Consider the following 25,004-nt stretch of genomic DNA (forward strand, 5'->3'; position numbering starts at 1 on the left):
ACTGAGTGACGAAGTGACCTACTTCTTTTATGGAATAATTAGACTAACGAAGCTAGCTGGGGAATAGACTCTAACAGAAATCTGCATACAGTCCTGCGCTATCATCAAAATCTATGATTAATTACCGTGGTCAGACATGAAAAAGGATGAATTACGAAATCACACTGATTACATCTTCGAAGGAAACTTTGAAGGAAAAACGAAAGAGAGTATGGTAGATAGTTTATATCTATCCTCCAGGACAAGTTTGCACACTTTACAGTTTACACAAAAATAGTTTTCTGTTTAAAATAGACTATGTATATATAATTTTCAAAAAACAGAAACTTAGGTTTTGTGAGAAAAAAATTGCTGGGTTCTGAACATGTGTTGGACAAAATATTGGATTATGTAGATTACCAAACTTGTTTTCCTACACCTATGATCATTTCCTGCCATAAGAATTACACTTCCAGTTACCAGTTTCATTAGAAAGAAAAGGCAACTTCTAAATGTAAGAAATAACATCTTGGACCTTTGGCATGTTGGTATGCTGGTACCAATAGGTGTCATGCGGGGACATATAAAATACATGTATAGGGCCAAATGCAGCTCAGTCAGGGCGAACTAAGACATCCTTCGTTAAGTTGCCATATTTAATAGCCACCACTATTCTTGTAAACATTTTATTAGAGAAAGGCAGCAGACAAGCGAGCTGTGTGGAGTAGAAGGAGTGCCTGTGAGGGGGGTGGGAGGGAGAGATAGGGAGTGTGTGGCCCTGTAACTCTATCCTAACGTTCTCAGATGGTGAAATGTGCTTACTGTTCCAGTTTGTTGCCCTTCCTTACTGTCCCCCAACCCTACCCTGCCATGGAAGGGGGCCAGAGGCAGACGCAGAAGGGGAGGTGGTTGTGTGTGTGTGTGTGTGTGTGTGTGTGTGTACGTGCGTGCGTGCGTGCATGTGTGTGTGTGTGCGTGCGTGTGTGTGTGAGAGCGAGAGAGAGCATATGCATGTGCATGTGTGTGATTTATGAATGTGTGTGTCCATAGGTCAGGATAAACTTTGAAGAGGACGGCTGTCTGACCTGCCTGAACACATGGATATGAGTTTACATGGACACTCCTGCTCAGTATTCACACCGTGGGGCCCTGCCAAGCCTAACAGGACCAACACATTACTGCTTTTACTGCCTCCATCAAACACTCAGACATAATCCTGGAATATACATGTACATAAATACCCAATTACTTCATCCTTAGGAACTCCTACAGGCAACTAAATAACTAATAATACAAATAATACTAATAATACCCATAATACTAATACACATAAATACCCCATTACTTCATCCTTAGGAACTCCTACAGGCAACTAAATAACTAATAATACAAATAATACCCATAATACTAATACACATAAATACCCCATTACTTCATCCTTAGGAACTCCTACAGGCAACTAAATAACTAATAATACTAATAATACCCATAATACTAATACACATAAATACCCAATTACTTCATCCTTAGGAACTCCTACAGGCAACTAAATAACTAATAATACAAATAATACCCATAATACTAATACACATAAATGCATGCATGACTAATTCTTAAACTCAACTCAAAGCTCAAAAGTACTACTATTCTGATATATTTAGTGCCATTTTTGGGGGGACAGGTTAATCCTAGTCCTGGAGTAAAAAGCTATTTCAAAGAAGTTTTTCCACTGAGCAGGCATTTTAGTCCAGGCCTAGGTTTAATCTGTGTGTGGGAAACTGGCCCTCGTGTTAAATATGTCACTTAAACATCTTACAATAAATAATGAGATATACAATACTCAGTTATCTAATGCCAGTCAATCCACATGTCATTTCACTGGCAGGATAAAAGACACTGAAGAGGGGCAGAGGGGAAGAACTGACATTTAGCACATCAGATTTAGACTGACATTTACTCGACATTGCACCATGCGTCAATCTCACTCCCTCTCCACCCTCCTCCGCCACCCTCCACCCCCTCCTCCCTTGCCTCTCTTATATGGCACCCTGCAAGCACATTTCATGACATCGGATCTACATTTCCTGTAAACTACTGTCGGTGCAATATCAGGAGTTAACTTGTTATGGATTAGGAGTTCTGTGTTCGTCTTCATATCAGTGTATCATTTCATATGACATAATCTAATAAAAAACAGCAGGCGATCCCATTATATTACAGCAACTCTAACCCAAATGAACTACAACTCAAATCAATAAATCAATCAAATGTATTTATAAAGCCCTTCTTACATCAGCTGATGTCAAAAAGTGCTGTACAGAAACCCAGCTTAAAGCCCCAAACAGCAAGCAATGCAGGTGTAGAAGCACGGTGGCTAGGCATAACTCCCTAGAAAGGCCAGAACCTAGGAAGAAACCTTGAGAGGAACCAGGCTATGAAGGGTGGCCAGTCCTCTTCTGGCTGTGCCAGGTGGCAATTATAACAGAAGAAGGCCAAGATGTTCAAATGTTCATAAATGACCAGCATGGTCAAATAATAATAATCACAGTGGTTGTAGAGGGTGCAACAGGTCAGCACCTCAGGAGTAAATGTCAGTTGGCTTTTCATAGCCGATCATTCAGAGTATCTCTACTGCTCTTGCTGTCTCTAGAGAGTTGAAAACAGTAGGTCTGGGACAAGGTAGCACGTCCGGTGAACAGGTCAGGGTTCCATAGCCGCAGGCAGAACAGTTTAAACTGGAGCAGCAGCATGACTAGGTGGACTGGGGACAGCAAGAAGCCATCAGGCCAGGTATTCCTGAGGCATGGTCCTAGGGCTCAGGTCCTCCAAGAGAAAGAAAGAAAGAAAGAAAGAAAGAAAGAAAGAAAGAAAGAAAGAAAAAGAGAGTGAAAAAGAGAAAGAGAGAATTAGAGAGAGTATACTTAAATTCACACAGGACACCGGATAAGACAGGAGAAATACACCAGATATAAGACACTAACCCTAGCCCCCCGACACAAACTATTGCAGCATAAATACTGGAGGCTGAGACAGGAGGGATTGGGAGACACTGTGGCCCCGTCCGACAATACCCCCGGACAGGGACAAACAGGCAGGATATGACCCCACCCACTTTGCCAAAGCACAGCCCCCACACCACTAGAGGGACATCTTCAACCACCAACTTTCTATCCTGGGACAAGGCCGAGTATAGCCCACGAAGATCTCCCCCACGGCACAACCCAAGGGGGGGCGCCAACCCAGACAGGAAGACCACGTCAGTGACTCAACCCACTCAAGTGACACACCCCTCCTAGGGACGGCATGGAAGAGCACCAGTAAGCCAGTGACTCAGCCCAGGTAATAGGGTTTGAGGAAGAGAATCCCAGTGGAGAGAGGGGAACCAGCCAGGCAGAGACAGCAAGGACGGTTCGTTGCTCCAGTGCCTTTCCATTCACCTTCACACTCCGGGGCCAGACTACACTCAATCATAGGACCTACTGAAGAGATGAGTCTTCAATAAAGACTTAAAGGTCGAGACCGAGTCTGCGTCTCTCACATGGATAGGCAGACCATTCCATAAAAATAACGTCCAAAAAAGGAATAGCGTAAATGATGAGCAGATCAGAGTGTGAAAGTGTTAAAAAGACTCTTCTGTTTTGGTCTAAGGTAGTGGGGGCAAGGAATTATCTAGGGGAGTTGGTAAGCTTAGATGACAATCTTAGATGCCATAGAGGAGACATTGAGATGGACTGGCACTTGTATTGCCATGGTGTGTTCAATTAATTACAGTGACGATGGATGTTGGTCATGTCTAGTTATGATGCACAGGTCCCGATGGAGCCCCAGCCATTCACAACTTCTAGTGTGGCTGACATAGGAGCTCATTGGGGAGGCAGTTAAAACTAGTGTGTGAATTCATCTCTAAGTCAAACAAAACAAACACTCCTCTCCCTGTGTTATGCTTTCATCTGTCAATCTCACTTCCCTCACTCCCTCAACACCCTCTCTCTCTCTCTCTTTCTATCTCCAAATCCTCTCCCTCTCTTCCTTTCTCTCTTCCTCTCTCGCTCTCCCTAATTTCAATGACTCTTAGTTTTAACTCCCTCCCTCCTTCCCTCTATCCACTTCTCTTCTTTGAATTTGCCATCCTTCATTCTATCCCTGCTCCCTCCTTCCGCCCTCCCTCCCCCTCCTCACTTGCTCCCCCTCCGTCCTCACAGTTGTCCTCACATATTAAGTTCCCTGTCTTAAGAAGCAGAATTAGCTGCTGGAATCTTGTGCACTTGTTCCGTTCTCTCTCCGGGGGTGGGGAAGCAAGGAAGGATTGAAGAGAGAGAGGAGGAAAAATAGTGACAGTAAAGGAAAGGAAGCCGAGAGAGAGAGAGAGAGAGAGTAAAAGAGGGGAGGGAGTAAGAGAGGGGAGGAAAAGAAAACGTGAGTGAATGGAGTTACGGCAAAACGAGAGCGAGAGAGAATGTGAGGGTAAGAGAGGGAGAGAGAGTGTGAATAAGCCTGCTGTTAGATCTCTGCTTTACTGTGGGCACGTGGCTGCGTACACTCTACGTCTCTCTCATCTCTCTCTCACTCACCCTTTCTCTCTCACTCACTCTGAGTGTGTTTGTTTTTATGTGGTAAGCTCTCTGTAGTATTGTGATTCATATGTTCTCCTACAGTTACGTGCGATTCTATAGGATCTGCGTGGATTCGCTCCTTCTCTCTCATCCCTCTGTGAACAAGAGGACAACATTTTCTCTCCTCATTTATACAGGTTAATTCTGGGAAATCTGTACAATTTTGAAGTACTAGATCCATTCAACCAAGGAGGAGAGGAGCTGCCAATGTGGGGCTCAGGTAAGAACACTTCAATATTGGAAATATTGACACTATTATGCACTAATCTTTGTTTACTGCATAATATTATCAGTGTCATAAGGCTAGAAAATATCCCAGTATGGCACAACACATGTCATAACATGTCATAACATTGCCATAATTGATATTTGTCAAGTTATGACAAGTTATGACATATGCTATGAAGCTTTACGACATGTTTACGACATCGTAATAAAATGTTATGGCGAGGAGTTCAAGCGTTAGCTAAAAACTTTTATGATGTCACATTTTCTAAGGTCTGTTACACTATTTAGTGTAAAATACTGTAATGACCCTAGCCATGCTAAGTTAAAAGCAATTCCAAGTGTGGTACTGTGGTTAGATTGCCTCAATGAATGTTGTCTGTTCTGACTATCCCCTGAAGTTACTGAAATACTACATTCACCACAATACTGACACTGTTATTTCTCAATACTACATTCACCACAATATTGACACTGTTATTTCTCAATACTACATTCACCACAATACTGACACTGTTATTTCTCAATACTACATTCACCACAATACTGACACTGTTATTTCTCAATACTACATTCACCACAATACTGACACTGTTATTTCTCAATAATACATTCACCACAATACTGACACTGTTATTTCTCAATACTACATTCACCACAATACTGAGACAGTTATTTCTCAATACTACATTCACCACAGTACTGACACTGTTATTTCTCAATACTACATTCAACAAAAAGTGACACAGTTATTTTTTAATACTACACTACATTCACCACAATACTGAGACAGTTATTTGTCAAAACTACATTCACCACAATACTGAGACAGTTATTTGTCAGTACTACATTCACCAATATACTGACACTTAGCAATACGTGGTCTTGCAGTTTGTATTGGAGGAATATGGTCCAGGCAACAGCCTGTCTGTGACAGTATGGGTATGTGAATATAATATTTCAATTTTACATCATTTATGTAGGCGATGGGGTCAGATCTATAGCTATGGCTCATATAATAGTCTACAGAATCAAGAGTGAGAGATATCTGTGAGCAGTGAGTAGTTTTTCAAAGTGTCTGGTAACTGTGACAGGGCTTCTCACGGGTGTGTGTTTTACACAGTAGAGTGTTAGAGAGAGAGAGAGTGTATGTGTGTGTGTGTGTGTGCGCGCGTGTGTGTGTGTGCATGAGTGTTTGTGTGTGCGACTGTGCGTGTGTTCGAGCATGCTTGTTTGTGTATGATTTCTGAGAATGTCAATCTTTGATGAGACATAAGCAGCCCTTTATGGCTGAACTTTCACAAAACACCTACCTGCATTCTCACCTTTCTCTAGCAGACTCTACATTCTTCACCACACTGAGAGAAGCAGGGAGAAAAGTAAAGAGTGGGATGAGGAGGACAGAGAGGCCACTGTTTTGGATAGACCACCTCATAGTCCTAAGAAACACATCCCTTAACAACAAGTCAGGGAGAAGAGGATTCTGTGGTTAACAGGGACATGACAAAAACACGTCTTTTTTTACACAAGCATTTCGCTACACTTGCAATAACACCTGCAATATGTGTAGATTTGGCATACGGAGAGGGATACATTGGAGAGAGAATGTGTGAGAAAGAGATAGCATAATTATGCGTAGTCTCATTCACAGCAAATTAGGAGAACCTACTGTAGAAGCACGCCACACAAGGCTACTTTTTGTATGGCTGAATCACCAGTCTGTACACCCAGCGCTTGACTTGGACTGAAATAGGTACTGGTACACATTTTGGGTGCAGGTACAGTTTATATTTAGGTGCCGGAACTCTGCAATATTTGTAAACCAATATTTTATATCAAGTGCCGGAACTCAGTTCTGGTGTGTACCGGCCCTAGTCAAGAACTATGTTCACCTGTATAACAATAACCCCAAGTTGTGGCCTTACCAACACTTTTCTACACAATATACTCTGATGACATTGGCTGTCGTATTGTTGACACTTGGTGTTATCATTCTACACAGTAGGAGCTCTGAGAGCACTGCTTACTGTGCAGGGAGACGTAACATGCCTGTGTGAAAGAAGAAATGACAGTGTGTTCTGTCTATGAGAGGGAGCAATAGATACAGAAGATGGGAAGTAACTTATAATTGTGCATATAAGCCTATGTAATGCACCTTAAACTGTAGATGTATGGCCAACTACTTTAATGTCATGTCTGTAGCATAGCAAAAGATCAATATGTGTCCCCAGCTGAAAGTACATTTCTGATAGTGTAAATATCTGGTTTGATTTCATTTCAACAGTCACTTGTACAGTGCTGAGCAGGACAAGCAGTTCTCACCAGTTTCTCCACTCTCTTATAGCAGGCTAAGCCCATGCCACAGTACATCATGTGGGTATGTCATGTAGAAGTTATGTACTGGTCCTGTGATATTTACTGTGTGTGGACAGTAGCCAGATATGTTTAGGTCTCTGTGTCTGTATTTACTCCATCTGGTCTCCATCTGGTCACACCTATTTAAACCTCCTGTCTCTCTGTCTCTCTGTCTCTTATTATAACCCAGGAAATGGGCTGGGGGTGCCATGGTGACACAGAGGGCCTGACACTGGTCTAAACACACCACTAGAGGGGAGTAAACTCTACAGCAAACGGTTATTTAACACTCGCCTACAAAAAAGATTAACCAATAAAAATAGCTTACTACTCTATAAGAGGCGAGGTGCTACGGTGTATAGAGGGAAGATTGGGACATGAACCTGCTTCACACACCGACCGGGTCATAGGATCATCAGGGTGATCTCAGGGCTGTTCCCATGGTGATAATTGGCATATAGGCTGAAGCAGTGTTGTACGCAAGAATTTATTAAACTAAGAATCCATGTATGCATACTTGTTTTTAATACAGTATGTATGTGAGTTTGTTGATGAGTGTGTATGCTGTGTGTGTACCACCCTGCAGCCCACTGATGGCTTTCTTCTGAAGCTGAGCAGGGTGTGTCCCTGGATGGGAGACCAGATGATGCTGGAAGTAGTGTTGGAGGTCCAGTAGGAGGCACACTTCCCTCTGGTCTCAATAGATTCCAGTGAAGGGGGCATTTACCCACATGGGTGCTGTCTTTCAGATTGGGATGTTCTGACTCTCTCTGGTCACTAAAGATCTAAAGATCCCATGGCACTTATTGTAGGGGTGGTCCTCATACAATCATGGCCACATTTTTTAATTTTTTAAAAATAATTGAACCTTTATTTAACTAGCCAAGTCAGTTAAGAACAAATTCTTATTTACTTTGACGGCCTACCCTGGCCAAAACCGGGTAACACTGGGTCAATTGTGCACCGCCCTATGGGACTCCCAATCACGGCCGGATGTGATACAACCTGGATTCGAGCCAGGGACTGTAGTGACGCCTCTTGCACTGAGATGTAGTGCCTTAGACCACTGCGTCACTCGGGAGCATCCCCAGCTTCCAACTGACTCCTTCATCCCCACACTAAACCCAGGTCGTTGCTGTAAAATATAATAGGTCATCTGACTTGGTAAAATAAGGGTAAAGTGTGTGTGTGGCACTAGACTTGAGGTGTGGTGCATAGTCCTATCACTGCTCATAATACCTACTCGGTGTATTAAAACCTCTTACATCTAGACGTTCCGCTAGCGGAACACCTGCTCCAATATCCAATGATGGGCGTGGCGCGAAATACAAACTCCTCTAAAATCCGAAAACTTCCATTTTTCAAACATATGACTATTTTACAGCATTTTAAAGACAAGACTCTCATTAATCTAACCACACTGTCCGATTTCAAAAAGGCTTTACAGCGAAAGCAAAACATTAGATTATGTCAGCAGAGTACCCAGTCAGAAATAATCAGACACCCATTTTTCAAGCTAGCCTATAATGTCACAAAAAACAAAACCACAGCTAAATGCAGCACTAACCTTTGATGATCTTCATCAGATGACAACCCTAGGACATTATGTTATACAATGCATGCATGTTTTGTTCAATCAAGTTCATATTTATATCAAAAAACTGCTTTTTTACATTAGCATGTGACGTTCAGAACTAGCATACCCCCCGCAAACTTCCGGTGAATTTACTAAATTACTCACGATAAACGTTCACAAAAAACATAACAATTATTTTAAGAATTATTGATACAGAACTCCTCTATGCACTCGATATGTCCGATTTTAAAATAGCTTTTCGGTGAAAGCACATTTTGCAATATTCTCAGTAGATAGCCCAGCCATCACGGCTAGCCATTTAGACACCCACCAAGTTTAGCCCTGACCAAACTCCGATTTACTATTAGAAAAGTTTGATTACCTTTGGTGTTCTTCGTCAGAATGCACTCCCAGGACTGCTACTTCAATAACAAATGTTGGTTTGGTTCAAAATAATCCATAGTTATATCCAAACAGTGGCGTTTTGTTCGTGCGTTCAAGACACTATCCGAATGGTAAAGAAGGTTTACGACACATTTCGTGACAAAAAAATTCTAAATATTCCATTACCGTACTTCGAAGCATGTCAACCGCTGTTTAAAATCATTTTAAAATCAATTTTCTCGTAAAAAAGCGATAATATTCCGACCGGGAGTCGTTGTATCCGTTCAAAGAAGATAGAATAAAAACATGGTGTCGTCTCGTGCACGAGCATGAGTCCCATTGTCCGCTGATAGACCACTTGCCAAACGCGCAAATGTGTTTCAGCCTGGGGCTGCCTCGATATCATTCAGCTTTTTCCCGGGCTCTGAGAGCCTATGGGAGCCGTAGGAAGTGTCACGTTACAGCAAAGATCCTCAGTCTTCAATAAACAGAGACAAGAAGAACAAGATCTTGTCAGAGAGGGCACTTCCTGTAAGGAATCTTCTCAGGTTTTTGCCTGCCAAATGAGTTCTGTTATACTCACAGACACCATTCAAACAGTTTTAGAAAGTGTTTTCTATCCAAAGCTAATAATTATATGCATATTCTAGTTTCTGGGCAGGAGTAATAATCAGATTAAATCGGGTACGTTTTTTTATCCGGCCGTGAAAATACTGCCCCCTATCCATAACAGGTTAACCCCATTGCACTGATGGTATTCTTCGTGGGTCAGACAGAGTAGTGTTCAAAGGCATTGCTATGATGGACTTATGTTGCATTAGCTTTGGTCTGGCTCATTCTAGTTCAAAGACATGTGGTGGAGCTGTCAGGCCTTAGGGGATGGTTCACTTGTATTACACATCTTTAGTCAACCTGGTCTCATAGACTAGACGTCATAGTAAACAAAAATACCGGACACTCAAATTAGTATGATATGTTAAGTTTGGTATGGTTACAAAAGGCAAAAATGTGGGTGTTTGGTCGGGTTGGATCGGTGGTTGTATAACGTGAATGTCTCAGGGACAACTTGAGCATTTTGTGAAATTAGAAACCTTGCAACTACTTACTACTTTTGGTCTCCCTTCTTTGGTGGGGGAGGAATTTGGTGGGGGAGGAATAATGGCCTGTGGCTGTTTTTCATGGTTTAGGCTAGGCCCCTTAGTTCCAGTGAAGGGAAATCTTTACATTTCAGCATACAATGACATTCTATACGATTCTGTGCTTCCAAATTTATGGCAACAGTTTGGGGAAGGCCTTTTCCTGTTTCAGCATGACAGTGTCCTGGTGCACAAAGCGAGGTCCATACAGAAATGGTTTGTCGAGATCGGTGTGGAAGAAATTGACTGGCCTGCACAAAGCCCTGTCCTCAACCCCATTGAACACCTTTGGGATGAATTGGAATGGCGACTGTGAGCCAGGCCTAATCGCCCAACATCAGTGCCCGACCTCAATAATGCTTTTGGCTGAATGGAAGCAAGTCCCCATAGCAAACATCTAGTTGAAAGCCTTCCCAGAAGAGTGGAGGCTTTTATAGCAGCAAAGGGGGAACCAACTCCATATTAATGCCCATGATTTTGGAATGAGACGTCCGACAAGCAGGTGTCCACATACTTAAGGTCATGTAGTGTATCATACACATTGTAATTCATAACATATCATATGAATTGTAATTCTTAACATATCATACAAAATGAATGATGGACATCCACAAATTAATACATACCATACCCAACATAACATAGCATACCAATTTGAGTGTCCTGGGTTTTCGTTTACTATGTTAGGTCAACCCCTGAGTCCAGGTTGCTTTTGTTGTCAGATGAGGTCTTGATTACGATTTGGTCCGGCTCTTCTGAACCATCTGTTTACAACCAGGGATAAAATTAGAGTTTAACAAGCTTGTCCACGTGGTTATGGCTTTTATCACTGCAATCGGAGAGAGGGATAGTAAAAAGAGAGAGACAGTAAAAGAGAGGCTAATGGTAAAGAGTCACACACACAGAGATAACCATATCAAAGCGTCCAATAACACATTTTCAGAGGTTTAATTGGGTAATCCTGAGCAACTCTAGATGACATTATATGAAACCAAAGACACAAGATGTGCTTAATTTAAAACGTTTCGGACTGAGATAGTCATTCAGAGTGGGGTCTAGATACCCCAACGCTTCGCTATTTTTGCTACCTATTTATTATTTTACTGCGGAACTCCCAGTCCTCACTTCTCACCGATCTTAAAACTAGGGCTACAGCGGTGACCATATTAGCGCCACACCGGCAGTCACGAGTCATGACCACAGTCAAATTCCACGTGAAAGTTACCGTAATCTCTTTTTGTGAACTCTGCACATGCGTTGGTAGTACCCACCTTGCTAACATCCATCAGGTCCTAATGGCCTGGTACTCTCTATTGTCCCTCTAACCACTCTGACTGACATCAACGCAAATGAAATCGAAAATCACATCAAACCATTATCATCCAAACAGTGTTGTGCTGTTAAAACACCTCACTGTGATCATCAATTTGACAAGATAAGTTCAACAAGTTGAAACTGAGTGGAAAGCATGGGCATTGTTAATGTTGTTTCAAAGCCTAACACAACGAAATGGACAGCGCTTTCTAAGATTCATTAAATTAATTAAAAACCCTCATTAGCATATTAGAGTTTATGCATACCCATAGGCCTATATATGAACCCAAGCACGAACAAAAAAAAACTTTATTCAAATAATGATTGTGCGGTTATATAATACATAGCCTAACGCATATTACACACGAAAAAAACATTTACAAAAACTGATTTAATTAAGTCTTAAAGTCTTAAGTACGTAATCGGTCTAGCCTATACTCCAAAATTAAACTAATTCTAGTAATCGCCTTTGAGTGTGGACTTATTATGCATACTGGATGGACTGGCTACCTTATGCTACGCTCCAACCTTTCTATCCATGAGTCTGGGTTAGAACGTATAGGCCTAGTCCATGCTGTTGGATGGACTGGTTACCTTATGCAACGCTCCAACCTTTCTATCCATGAGTCTGGGTTAGAACGTATAGGCCTAGTCCATGCTGTTGGTTGGACTGGTTACATTATGCTACGCTCCAACCTTTCTATCCATGAGTCTGGGTTAGAACGTATAGGCCTAGTCCATGCTGTTGGATGGACTGGTTACATTATGCTACGCTCCAACCTTTCTATCCATGAGTCTGGGAGAAAACGTATAGGCCTAGTCCATGCTGTTGGATGGACTGGTTACCTTATGCTACGCTCCAACCTTTCTATCCATGAGTCTGGGAGAAAACGTATAGGCCTAGTCCATGCTGTTGGTTGGACTGGTTACCTTATGCTACGCTCCAACCTTTCTATCCACGAGTCTGGGAGAAAACGTATAGGCCTAGTCCATGCTGTTGGATGGACTGGTTACCTTATGCTACGCTCCAACCTTTCTATCCACGAGTCTGGGAGAAAACGTATAGGCCTAGTCCATGCTGTTGGTTGGACTGGTTACCTTATGCTACGCTCCAACCTTTCTATCCACGAGTCTGGGAGAAAACGTATAGGCCTAGTCCATGCTGTTGGTTGGACTGGTTACCTTATGCTACGCTCCAACCTTTCTATCCATGAGTCTGGGAGAAAACGTATAGGCCTAGTCCATGCTGTTGGATGGACTGGTTACCTTATGCTACGCTCCAACCTTTCTATCCATGAATCTGGGAGAAAACGTATAGGCCTAGTCCATGCTGTTGGTTGGACTGGTTACCTTATGCTACGCTCCAACCTTTCTATCCATGAGTCTGGGAAAAAACGTATAGGCCTAGTCCATGCTGTTGGATGGACTGGTTACCTTATGCTACGCTCCAACCTTTCTATCCATGAGTCTGGGAGAAAACGTATAGGCCTAGTCCATGCTGTTGGATGGACTGGTTACCTTATGCTTCGCTCCAACCTTTCTATCCATGAGTCTGGGAGAAAACGTATAGGCCTAGTCCATGCTGTTGGATGGACTGGTTACCTTATGCTACGCTCCAACCTTTCTATCCACGAGTCTGGGAGAAAACGTATAGGCCTAGTCCGTGCTGTTGGTTGGACTGGTTACATTATGCTACGCTCCAACCTTTCTATCCATGAGTCTGGGTTAGAACGTATAGGCCTAGTCCATGCTGTTGGTTGGACTGGTTACATTATGCTACGCTCCAACCTTTCTATCCACGAGTCTGGGTTAGAACGTATAGGCCTAGTCCATGCTGTTGGTTCATTGAATGTGCGGGGCGTCTTACTCATTTACTCTACACTTATAGATCATTTGTATTTGATTTTGAATAGTGTATTAATAGGGCATTTTGTATATTTTCATCATTAAAAGGCTGACATATTACCTTTAGCTACAGGAATATCACCTGTCATGCAGCGAGGGTGCATGCTCCTCAAACAGGGGTTGATGTGTGGAGTGAAATAATTGTTGTTTTGTTTAAGTCCAGACATTTCTATACACAATCCCGTGTGAAAGCAGAGTTTTGATGGTTGCCACTAAAAAGAGGAGGATCCCAGCTGCTACTGTATTTATTTCTCAGCTGCTCATATTAAGCACATGCTCAGCTATAAACCAGAGTAGCCTGCCTGACATTGAAAAACTAACTGTCGGGAAACCGGCCTCCATTGCCATTCAGTATTTTCCCTCCTGCTCCTGTTCCTGCCCATGTTAATGGGCCATTCTAAATCGAAACAAATGTTACATTTTAGTAAAGACAAGACAAGTTTAAATGGAGAATAGTCTGAAGGGTGAAAATAGGATCATTTGATGAGAGAACAGTGTATGCAGCCTGAGTTAAGGAACAGAGCACAAGCTTTTTTGCGACTTTCTCTAATCATCAATAGCCTATAGTTACATTATGTACCCCATATATGTTTTGATTTCTAAGACATTCTAAGGTTTATATCATTCACAACTAAACCTGCCAAATAACTCTAAATCTAGTTCATAGGACCTGTTTCAAATGATCACTTTTACGCTCAACATAGCCACTATATAATATAAAATAATTGCACAGGACTTACAGTGTATAAGCATATATTGTCTGCTTATTGAACAAGCCTACAGCCTATGGCATGGCGCCATGCAGTAAGCCAAGTCATATTCTGTTCTTCTGAAATACATTTTCTTTATATCATGTTTTTTTAAACCTGCCTAAATAAATAATAGATTTATTGTGATGGTATATAGTACATAGATTTATTAGACATTTTTATTTATTTACTATTATTATTATTTTATTTACTATTATATATTTTTTGTATTTTATCCCCTTTTTCTCCCCATTTTCGTTTGTGTGTCATTGCTGCAACTCCCCAACGGGCTCAGGAGGCAAAGGTCGAGTCATGTGTTCTCCGAAACATGACCCGCCAAACCAAGCTTCTTAACACCCGCCCACTTAGCCCAGAAGCACCAATGTGTCGGAGGAAACACTGTTCAACTGACGACCAAGGTCAGCCTGCAGGCGCCCGGCCCGCCACAAGGAGTTGCTAGAACACGATGAGCCAAGTAAAGCCCCCCCAGCCAAACCCTCCCCTTACCCGGCCAGTTGTGATACAGTTCGGGATCGAACCCAGGTCTGTAGTGATGCATCTAGCACTGCTATGCAGTACCATAGACAGCTGTACCACTCGGGAGGCCTTTATTAGACATTATTTTAATCTAGATGTTCCAAAGGCACACATCAACGGCTTGTATCTGGCTTGTATGTGTGGAGGCCTGGAGATGATAACATATTTATGTTAATTAACGGTAAATTACCGTGAGGCCGGCAGTCTTTTGCATGACAATAACCCGCTGAAAAAATGTTATGACCTCCACAGACCTACTTAAAACTCCTGTGATACCACACACACACATAGATATGCACACACACACAGTACAAACACACAGAAACCCTCCCTGCTTTGTCACCCGAGCCCGGAGGTATGGTTTCAGGCTCTCATGGTGACATCTATTAAAGTCGTACAGTGTCTGTCCCTCGGCCCAGAGACAGCTCCATTAGCACCTGGACCATTAGCCACAACAATAACCCTACCTGCATTATTCAAACTGACTCTACTAATAAGGAAACCCTATAGCCTCCACACACACACACACACACACACACACACACACACACACACACACACACACACACACACACACACACACACACACACACACACACACACACACACACACACACACACACACACACACACACCAATCCTACACTATAGACAGACACCCTGTCCCCTTGCCCAGCTATATATATATTTTTTTACTGATGCGTTTTGGCCACATCAAAGTGAAAAAGGGTCTGACTCAGAGATGGACTACTCCATGCTGAATCACAATAGGGGTCAGATGGGGGATTCGTGAGGGATTTGGGAACATTGTTTGTTAGTATATGGTTGATTGAACACAATGGGTGTGCATGTATTACAATGTCGTATATGTAATAAGCTACTTGATGACGGCAGGACATTGATGTCAGTATTTCCCATCAGAGAACGATAATTATAGAGAGGAATGAATCTCCAGCACCTCTGCCTATCACACCGCTGTCAACCTCTTCTTTCATTCTGCCATACCAGTTCATCTTTCTCCCTCCTTCCACCTTATCCCTTAATCCCTCATCAGTTTGCATTTATCTCAATCTCACCTCCCCTCCCTCCATCCCCTCCACCAGCCTTTCAAGCTGTCATTCACCATCCCATCTCTACCTCTCTTTTCTTTCCATTGTTCTGTCCACACAATTCTACTACGCTACATGTACATTCAGTATGACTACACAGCAAATTGTCCAGTGTTGATTTTTCAGTGTTGCAATTCTAGTCTTGATTCAGAAGTTAAATTCACTCTGTAAGAGTGAAAATAACACTCAGTGGTATACAATAACCCCTATTGTTGCTGTTAATATCCAGAGCTATTGTTTTACACTGTGGAGGGTAAAAACCACACCCAGCATTATCATATTTCCTAGCATGCTCTACTGCATGTAGATTTTTAGGATTGTTTTTAATATCTATGTTTTTGCGTGTACATTGATTGATTAATCTTATGCTACACAAAGATAATAATAATAATATATATATATTTTATATACTCTTTTCATACCAAGTAGAATATCAAAGTCGCTTTAAAAACAAAATAAACCAAAAACAATTTAGCAAAACAAATATGAAAGAACGTATCTTGAGAGGAGGGAGCATAAATGGTAGAGCCAGGTAGGAAGGTAGAGACATCTGACAGACAGATGCTCCTCAATGGGCACCTCGTCATCTTCGGTAGTCACAGCTCCTCCTCCATAGGTAGGCTGGATCATCCACTACTGAAATGTAGCACCCACCTGGGCGATGCTTTGGCGACTGTAAAAGCTCCACTAAGACCACCACACCTCAGCAGTGGTCCAGAAAAGCCCCAGATGAAGCGAGCCTCTGCATCCCCTCACGCCGCAGTCCACTTCCCTCTAGGAACTGGGGCAGGAGGCTAAAAAGCCAATGCTGTTGAGCATCATTCAGATCATATTAGCTAGCCAAGCCAAATATAAACTGACCTGCCATAATCAGTCCTGCAATTCAGTGGAACACCACCAGATATTTCAGTTCATCTAGCAACAAGTTATCAAAAACAAAAAAAGTTGATTCAATAAAGCAAAATACAACAACACATATAAACAATAAAATATATACACTATTTACAGAGCTCTCTGCCTAGGCTACCTCACATTGCCATGGTAACCACAGAATGATTAATGCCATACTTTTTCCTAAACTAATCCAATCAGTTAGTTAGATTTATTGCACCTGTTACTGAAATGGTTGTTGCAGTTTAAATGTTTTAGGTAGTCTCCTTTATCAAGTTCCACTATCCGGACAGTCATTCTGAATGGGGCTTGTGGGTGAATAAAAAATGGTTGGATATCCTAACTCTGTCTGGATTCCAATAGGAATTACACATTACCTTGCAAGCCAACATAATGTGACTTGCAGGTCTGATGTGGACTGTAAACCAGGACTTTCCTAACACCACTGAGTTATGAAAAAACTAGGCCATCAAAGTAAGGCGTTATGATATATGTAATGTATATTGTCATAGAGTTTCATTTTAATGATAACATGGGGCTTGTGGGTGAATAAAAAATGGTTGGATATCCTAACTCTGTCTGGATTCCAATAGGAATTACACATTACCTTGCAAGCCAACATAATGTGACTTGCAGGTCTGATGTGGACTGTAAACCAGGACTTTCCTAACACCACTGAGTTATGAAAAAACTAGGCCATCAAAGTAAGGCGTTATGATATATGTAATGTATATTGTCATAGAGTTTCATTTTAATGATAACATTTGCCTAGGAACTCCCTTGGTAAAATTAAAAGAAAAAAATCAACAACCATGTCTGTGTCACTAACAAATACAGTTATGGGTGGTAAATCCACAATAGCCTCAAAAAGAAAAGGCACCCTGGGAAATGTGCAACTTAGGCTTTACACCAAAAACCATTTCCTTATATTTCACTCCACTATAGCGTGAAATTGTGTGATTCTTCACCACACAGTAGTGAGTGCATTTTATACTTCAATACAAAGTAGAGTGAAATACTAATTAGTTCACTACAGCAAGTGTGAAATGCCTATTAGTTCACTCCAGTGTAGAGTGAATTTCACACAGCCAGTGTTAATTCTCTACTCTGTATAGAGTTACAGAAACTTTTGAACACTTTCACACAGTGTGAAATTCACTCTGAGAGTGGATGCATAAACACACCGCAAAAGTGTGAAAATGAACACTAAAATGAACACACGCACGCACGCACACACACACACACACACACACATACACACACACACAAAGTAAGAAATAATTATTCGAAATGGGAAACCCTGAGCAAATTCTGACTACTATATGATACTGTGCTGTCAGAAGCAGAGGGTAAGAGGGAAGATTAAAAACCCTTAAATAGAGAAAAAGAGAGAGAAAGAGCGAGAGAGAGAGATCCACTGATGGTAGAGACAGGGGAAAGAGGGATGAGAGGGGGGAGAGGGAGACAGAGAGGGGGGAGAACAAAAAGCGACAGCGGCATTATCACTCGAGCTAACGTCTGCCTCCTGATTCTAACACCCCCAGAAAGTGCTATGAACTGGCTGCTCTGATTGGCCCAGGCCTCCACCAATCAGAGCACAGGTATGTAAGGTGCCTTTAGGTTTTACCCAACCCCAAAAACAGAGAGAGGGAGAGGGAGAGGGAGAGAGAGAGAGAGAGAGAGAGAGAGAGAGAGAGAGAGGCTGCCAGTGTTTCACAGGCTTGCTACAGTGCAGAGGTTTTTCCACGGAAGAGAGGTTCTGTCAGAGTGAATTCTCTAATGTTGCTGCTGCTGAAGTGAATACATCACAGGGGCTACACTGCAGTAAACACTGCATTGGAGAATACTGTGGTGGTTCATACTGAGGTTTGGATGGCTGTGACGCTCCTATAGCATCACCTTTCAACTGCATTCAACAGCAAAGCCACATAACTGCAACAACCAGACCCTGCTTCTGAAGACCCTCACCTGGAGAGGACAGACTGAGACAGACAGAGTGGTAGAGAGATAGAGAAGAGTGCAAACATTAGGATTTTGACAATTCTTCCATCGTTTTCAAGTCATTCCTCTCCATCGATTGATGCGACGAATAAGTGAGGAGAAAAGAATAGCTAGCATTTCGGAGAAAGAGGATAAACGTCATAGATCAGGAGTGAGGAACCGTAAGCAGAGCATCTAAACTGGAATTGAAGGGGGGAGAGTGGAGGGGTACTACAGGATGCTTCTGGGTAAGTGGCAGATTGATGATAGTTGATAAAGTCCTTGTACAGTATTTCAATTACATTTTTTATCTCTTTCCATCAGACCGTCACTCGTAATCTCTCTATTGGGGTAGAGTTTCAGGTGTCACTTACTAAGGAAACTTTCAGCTGTGTTGAAGTTGGTACTGTAGTGTAGGCTACCTGTACTGTACACATAAATACCAACTATTATCATACCTTGTCAAGATTACATATAGCTACACTGTTATGACTGCTTAAGTAAGTGGACTATCAAATGAATGGTGAATGGTATGACCAGTAGGAAACTGGCTAATCAGAAATTTGTTTCAGGTAGAGAACTAAGAGTTATGAATGAACACAAGCATTGCTAAATGTTATTTTATGCTGATAAGTATTGCCGTCTTAAAGTTGTTTTATGCTGCGTACTGGTTCAGTGTTGAGATCTCTGTGCAGTGACTACATGAATATGCAGTGACGCGTAGGTTCAAGAGGACTGGGAGACAGTGGAGGAGCAGAGGAACAGTCTCTGTTAACGAGCTCTCACGCTCTCAGACCCACATTGCTTAACGCATGCTTGAACTAAGTCAGTAGCTCTCCACACACACACACTCACACACACACTCACACACACACTCACACACAGTCTCAAATATGAATGCTTTCTTCTCCCTGTCTCTATCTCTCTCACATATTCGTGCAAAATTGCTTGTCAACCATGTACCCACATATGCTTTGCTTACATACGCTAATGCACACACAGACGTGAACAAAGACACGGACACACACTCACAGTCTGTTGTACCGTCAGATCAGTTAATGAGCTAACGCAGCAGAAAGTCAAACTGTGAGATATGAATGTGAGGCCCCTCTGTTTGTTCGACACATTCAGGGCTCACACACACACACACACACACACACACACACACACACACACACACACACACACACACACACACACACACACACACACACACACACACACACACACACACACGTACACACGTACACACACACGCACACACGCACACACATACGTACACACACACACACACATACATACACACACATACACACACACGCACACGCATGCACACATGTGCGCACGCGCGCATACACACACACACTAACACACACTAACACACACTAACACACACTAACACACACACGCACACGCATGCGCACGCTCGCTCGCACACACACACACTAACACACACTAACACACACACACACACACATGCACGCACACACACAAATGCACACACACAGAAACACACAAATGTTCACACACTTTCTTTTCAGTGAGGTTAGTGAGGCTTGGAGAGGATGAAGACATTATTGACCCTGGTGTCCAATGAGCCCGGAACACAATGTAGCTTGATGTCCTTCCTGCCAACACAGTGTGCGTGTGTGTGTGTGTGTGTGTGTGTGTGTGTGTGTGTGTGTGTGTGTGTGTGTGTGTGTGTGTGTGTGTGTGTGTGTGTGTGTGTTTGTCCTTGTGGTTGGGTAATGATTCTGTATTTTCTCTCTCAGTCAGAGCCTTATGAAGTCAGAGGGTGAATAATTGGACATAATTGGAAACACTCAGATGGGCTTCTGATTAGAATTCATGTAAAATCCGCTACATTTTCCTGCTCACTGACTTCGCCCTGCAGTTGTGGAGGGTTACCTCCTGTGTGTGTGTGTGTGTGTGTGTACTGCTCCTTGTTTGAGAGTGCGTGTATGTATTTGTGTATTTGTGCATTTATGTGTGTGTTTATGTGTGTGCATATGGATGCATTTCCCCCGAGCCATATATTTCCCTTCGATCTCTAATTGACCTTGAGTACATCATGAAGGCTCAACCCGTGTTGTGGCAGGAAACTCCCACATCCAGCCACGTCAGAAAGATAAAGACATATCGTCTGACATATGATCTAAATGACATGGTATGGTATATGGTGTGTAGGGTGAATGATATATGTCTGTATAATTTCCCTCCACAAGGAGGGACCAAAAGCCAGCACTCTGAAATAGTCGTCCGCGGTTACAGTAATGATGTTGAAAATGAGAGAAGAAAATCTAGAGAGAGTGGGAGAGAGAGAGAAAGAGCGAGAGTGAGAGAGAGAGAGGGAGAGAGAGAGAGAGCGAGAGAGAGACAGAGAGAGAGAGAGAGGGAGAGAGAAAGAGAGAGAGCGAGAGAGAGACAGCGAGAGAGAGAGAGAAAAGAGAGAGGGGGTGAGAGAGAAAGAGCGAGAGAGAGAGAGAGGGAGAGAGAGAGAGAGAAAGAGCGAGAGTGAGAGAGAGAGAGGGAGAGAGAGAGAGAAAGAGAGAGAGCGAGAGAGAGACAGAGAGAGAGAGAGAGAGAGCGAGAGAGAGAGAGACAGCGAGAGAGAGAGAGAAAAGAGAGAGGGGGTGAGAGAGAAAGAGCGAGAGAGAGAGAGAGAGAGAGAGAAAGAAAGAAAGATAAAGATATTGGTTGTGATGCCTGACTGTCAGTGTATATGTCCGCACCAAATGAAGAAGATGATAACCTCAAATCAACATGTCAGCTCTCAGTGCTGTAAAGTACTTAAGTAAAAATACTTTAAAGTACTACTTAAGTAGTTTTTGGGGGTATCTGTAATTTACTATTAATATTCTTGACAACTTTTACTTTTACTTCACTACATTCCTAAAGAAAATAATGTACTTTTTACTCCATACATTTTCCCTGACACCTAAAAGTCCTCGTTATATTTTGAATGTATAGCAGGACAGGAAAATAGTCTAATTCACACACACTTATCAAGAGAACATCCCTGGTCATCCCTACTAGCTCGGATCTGGCGGACTCACTAAACACATGCTTTGTTTGTAAATGATGTCTGAGAGTTGGAGCGTGCCACTGGCTATACGTAAATAAATATAAACTAGATAATGTGGCCATCTGGTTTGCTTAAAAGGAATTTGAAATGATTTATACTTGTACTTTTACTTTTGATACTTAAATATATTTGAGCTATTCCATTTACTTTTGATACTTAAGTATATTTACAACCAAATACTTTTAGATTTTTACTCAAGTAGTATTTTACTGGGTGACTTTCACTTTTACTTGAGCCATTTGTACTTTTACTGAAGTATGACAATTGGGTACTTTTTTCCGCCACTGTCTGCTATCAGTTTAACCTTACATATGTAGGTTACACGTTACACATACATTCGTCATCTGCCACGTGATTTATCATCTTCTTTTCTCTCTTCCTCCATTCGCCATGCTCTCCCTTTCTTTTTCTCTGTTCTCTGTGTGTGTGTGTGTGTGTGTGTGTGTGTGAGTGCGTGCGCGTGCGTGTGTGTGTGTGTGTGTGTGTGCGTGTGTGCGTGTGCGTGTGCGTGTGCGTGTGTGTGTGTGTGTGTGTGTGTGTGTGTGTGTGTGGTATGCTTAGTGAACAGTGGTTCTCTGTCACTGTAAAGGCCCACACAGTGTCCTCCCACTGAATGTCTGTCAGTCAGCACCTCCTCTGTTTCTTCAACTCTTATGTGCCTACATCAGCACTGTCCTCTATCTGTGTCTATTCTGTCCATCAACCACAGCTTCCCCCTCCTCTCTGTCTCTCCATCCACCATCAGCCTCCCACCTCTCCCTCTAGCTAAGAAAGGAAAAATCTGTGCATTTCATTCGATTCTTTCTCTCTCTTTGTCTTCCTGTCTTCCAAGCTACCTCCATCTCTCCCCACTATTGAGTGGAAACATCCTAACATGTCTTCAGAACTGGATCATAATGCTAGCTCATCTCTTCTGGTGCAGGGGGAGTGGTAAATGTAGTTTAGTAACCCTTGCTCGATTTTCATTATGAATATTTTAGACTGGAGAGTTTGAGGTCTTTATTTATTTAGAGATGGGCCACTATTTCTCCTGGTCTGACGCTGGGATGTGCTGAGCTTGATAAAAAAAATAAGACGGCCTCTGTCACTGTATAGAATACAAAACTAACGTGTGTGTGTCAAACTCATTACACACACTCCAGCCGTCCAATGGCAAAAGTGGTCAACATCATGACCTTTAAATATAGGCAATGCAGAGATGGATAAAACGTAATGACATTTAAGATGTATTTGACAGACTCACATGTGTCTGGTCCAGGCCAATGCTCTGTTAACTGTCACAAAGATACCATCAGGCTGACAGATGCTTTCAGGTCAGATAAGGTCAAACTGCCAGGGATGCCTTAACCTCTCTGGTATCATTGGGACGCTACAGCCAGTGAAGTTGCAGGGCGCCAAATTCAAACAACAGAAATCTCATAATTAAAATTCCTCAAACATACAAGTATTATACACCATTTTAAAGATAAACTTCTTGTTAATCCAACCACAGTGTCCAATTTGAAAAAGGCTTTACGGCGAAAGCACACCATGCGATTATGTTAGGACAGCGCCTAGCCACAAGAAACCATACAGACATTTTCCAGCCAAGGAGAGGACTCACAAAAGTCAGAAATAGTGATTAAATGAATCACTTCCCTTTGATGATCTTCATCTGGTGGCACTCTCAGAACTACATGTTACACAATAAATGTTCGTTTTGTTCGATAATGTCCCTCTTTATGTCCAAAAACCTCAGTTTTGTTGGTGCGTTTAGTTCAGTAATCCAAAGGCACAAAGTGCGCTCTCAACATCCAGACAAAAAGTCAAAAAAGTACAATAAAAGTTCGTAGAAACATGTCAAACGATGTTTAAAATCAATCCTCGGGTTGTTTTTGTCATAAATAATCAATAATATTTCAACCGGACAAAAGCTTCGTCAATAGAAAAGGAGAAACAAGAAAGGCGCGCTCCCGATCACGCGCTGGACTCATGTCTGGAAATTTCCACTGTCCACTCATTGAAAGTGCTGTATCTCCCTCATTTTCAGAGTAAAAGCCTGAAACAATGCCTAAAGACTGGCCACATGTAGAAGAAGCCATAGAGATCGTGAACTGGGTCCTAAATCTTTGTATGGTGGATAGGCTTTCAATGGAAAAACAGCCTTTCAAAATAATAGTACTTCCTGGATGGATTTTCCTCATGTTTTCGCCTGCCATATGAGTTCTGTTATACTCACAGACATTATTTTAACAGTTTTGGAAACTTTAGAGTGTTTTCTATTATTAATTATATGCATATCCTAGCTTCTGGGCCTGAGTAGCAGTTTTCTGTCCCCTACCCTAGTGAAGTTAAAATGTTTAAAGCTGCAATATGTAACTTTTTGGGCGACATGACCAAATTCAGAAATGTGAGTTATAGATCTGTCATCCTAATTGAAAGCAAGTTTAAGAAGCGGCAGATCTGTTCTATGTGCGCTATTCCTATGCTTCCCGTTCTTAAGTTTAGTTTTTGCATCATTGTACACCAGCTTAAAACAGCTAAAAATACAAAATGTTTGTTTATTGAAAATATATTTCACAGCGGTTTAGATGGTACAATGCTTCTCTACACTATACATAGTTTGTTTTGTCACATAAACTGAAATTAGGCAAACTATTCAAATTTAGCAACCAGGAAATGGCGGAGCAATTTCTGCATATTGCACCTTTAAAGAACATCTTTAAAAGAAAGATTAAGAAAACTCTGACATCTTACAACTCCGACAACAGAACCAGACAATCTCTCATTCTTATTCTACGCTTCACTTTTAACCAGAAGGCAGATCAAATAGACTAGAGTATACTATAGTTTGCCAGGATTTAATTGCTGTAAACTGCAATGCACTATCTACTACTACTGTACTAATACCTTATTCACAGTCACACAAACCGGATATTTAACTATGGAGTGAATCTAAAGCACTGCTCCTACTGTAGGCTTTAAATAAGCCTGGAAATACCCTTCGTCTTAATCCAGTGACCCTAGACTACCTGACTCTGATCCTGCCTGACTATCGTGTGTTGCCCAGGCACAACTCCCCCCACCCCCCCAAAAAAGGGTTAAACCCATAGACATATAATAACTAGAACGTAAACGAGACATTGACCGCTGAACTTGCTGGTTTACTCTTATGGGTACACTCAAT

The 25,004-nt window shown here is 42.1% G+C and overlaps 1 protein-coding gene across 4 annotated transcripts in view; it reads left to right on the forward strand.

Moving 5' to 3' along the window:
* Positions 1-4,200: 4,200 nt before the first annotated feature.
* LOC115207825 (zinc finger protein 385A) overlaps positions 4,201-25,004 on the forward strand; it is an 82,926-nt gene continuing 62,122 nt past the window's right edge. The window contains exons 1-2 of one of the 4 annotated variants that reach the window (XM_029775320.1): positions 4,201-4,592; positions 4,730-4,812. In XM_029775320.1, coding sequence (XP_029631180.1) covers positions 4,588-4,592; positions 4,730-4,812 — 88 coding nt within the window. In that variant the 5' untranslated portion in view covers positions 4,201-4,587. Of the gene's footprint in view, positions 4,593-4,634; positions 4,813-18,469; positions 19,002-25,004 lie in introns of those variants that run through there. The other 3 variants (XM_029775322.1, XM_029775321.1, XM_029775323.1) reach the window with 3 other exon arrangements.

This window comes from Salmo trutta, chromosome 14, assembly GCF_901001165.1.
Source record: "Salmo trutta chromosome 14, fSalTru1.1, whole genome shotgun sequence".
NCBI classification, from domain to species: Eukaryota; Metazoa; Chordata; class Actinopteri; order Salmoniformes; family Salmonidae; genus Salmo; species Salmo trutta.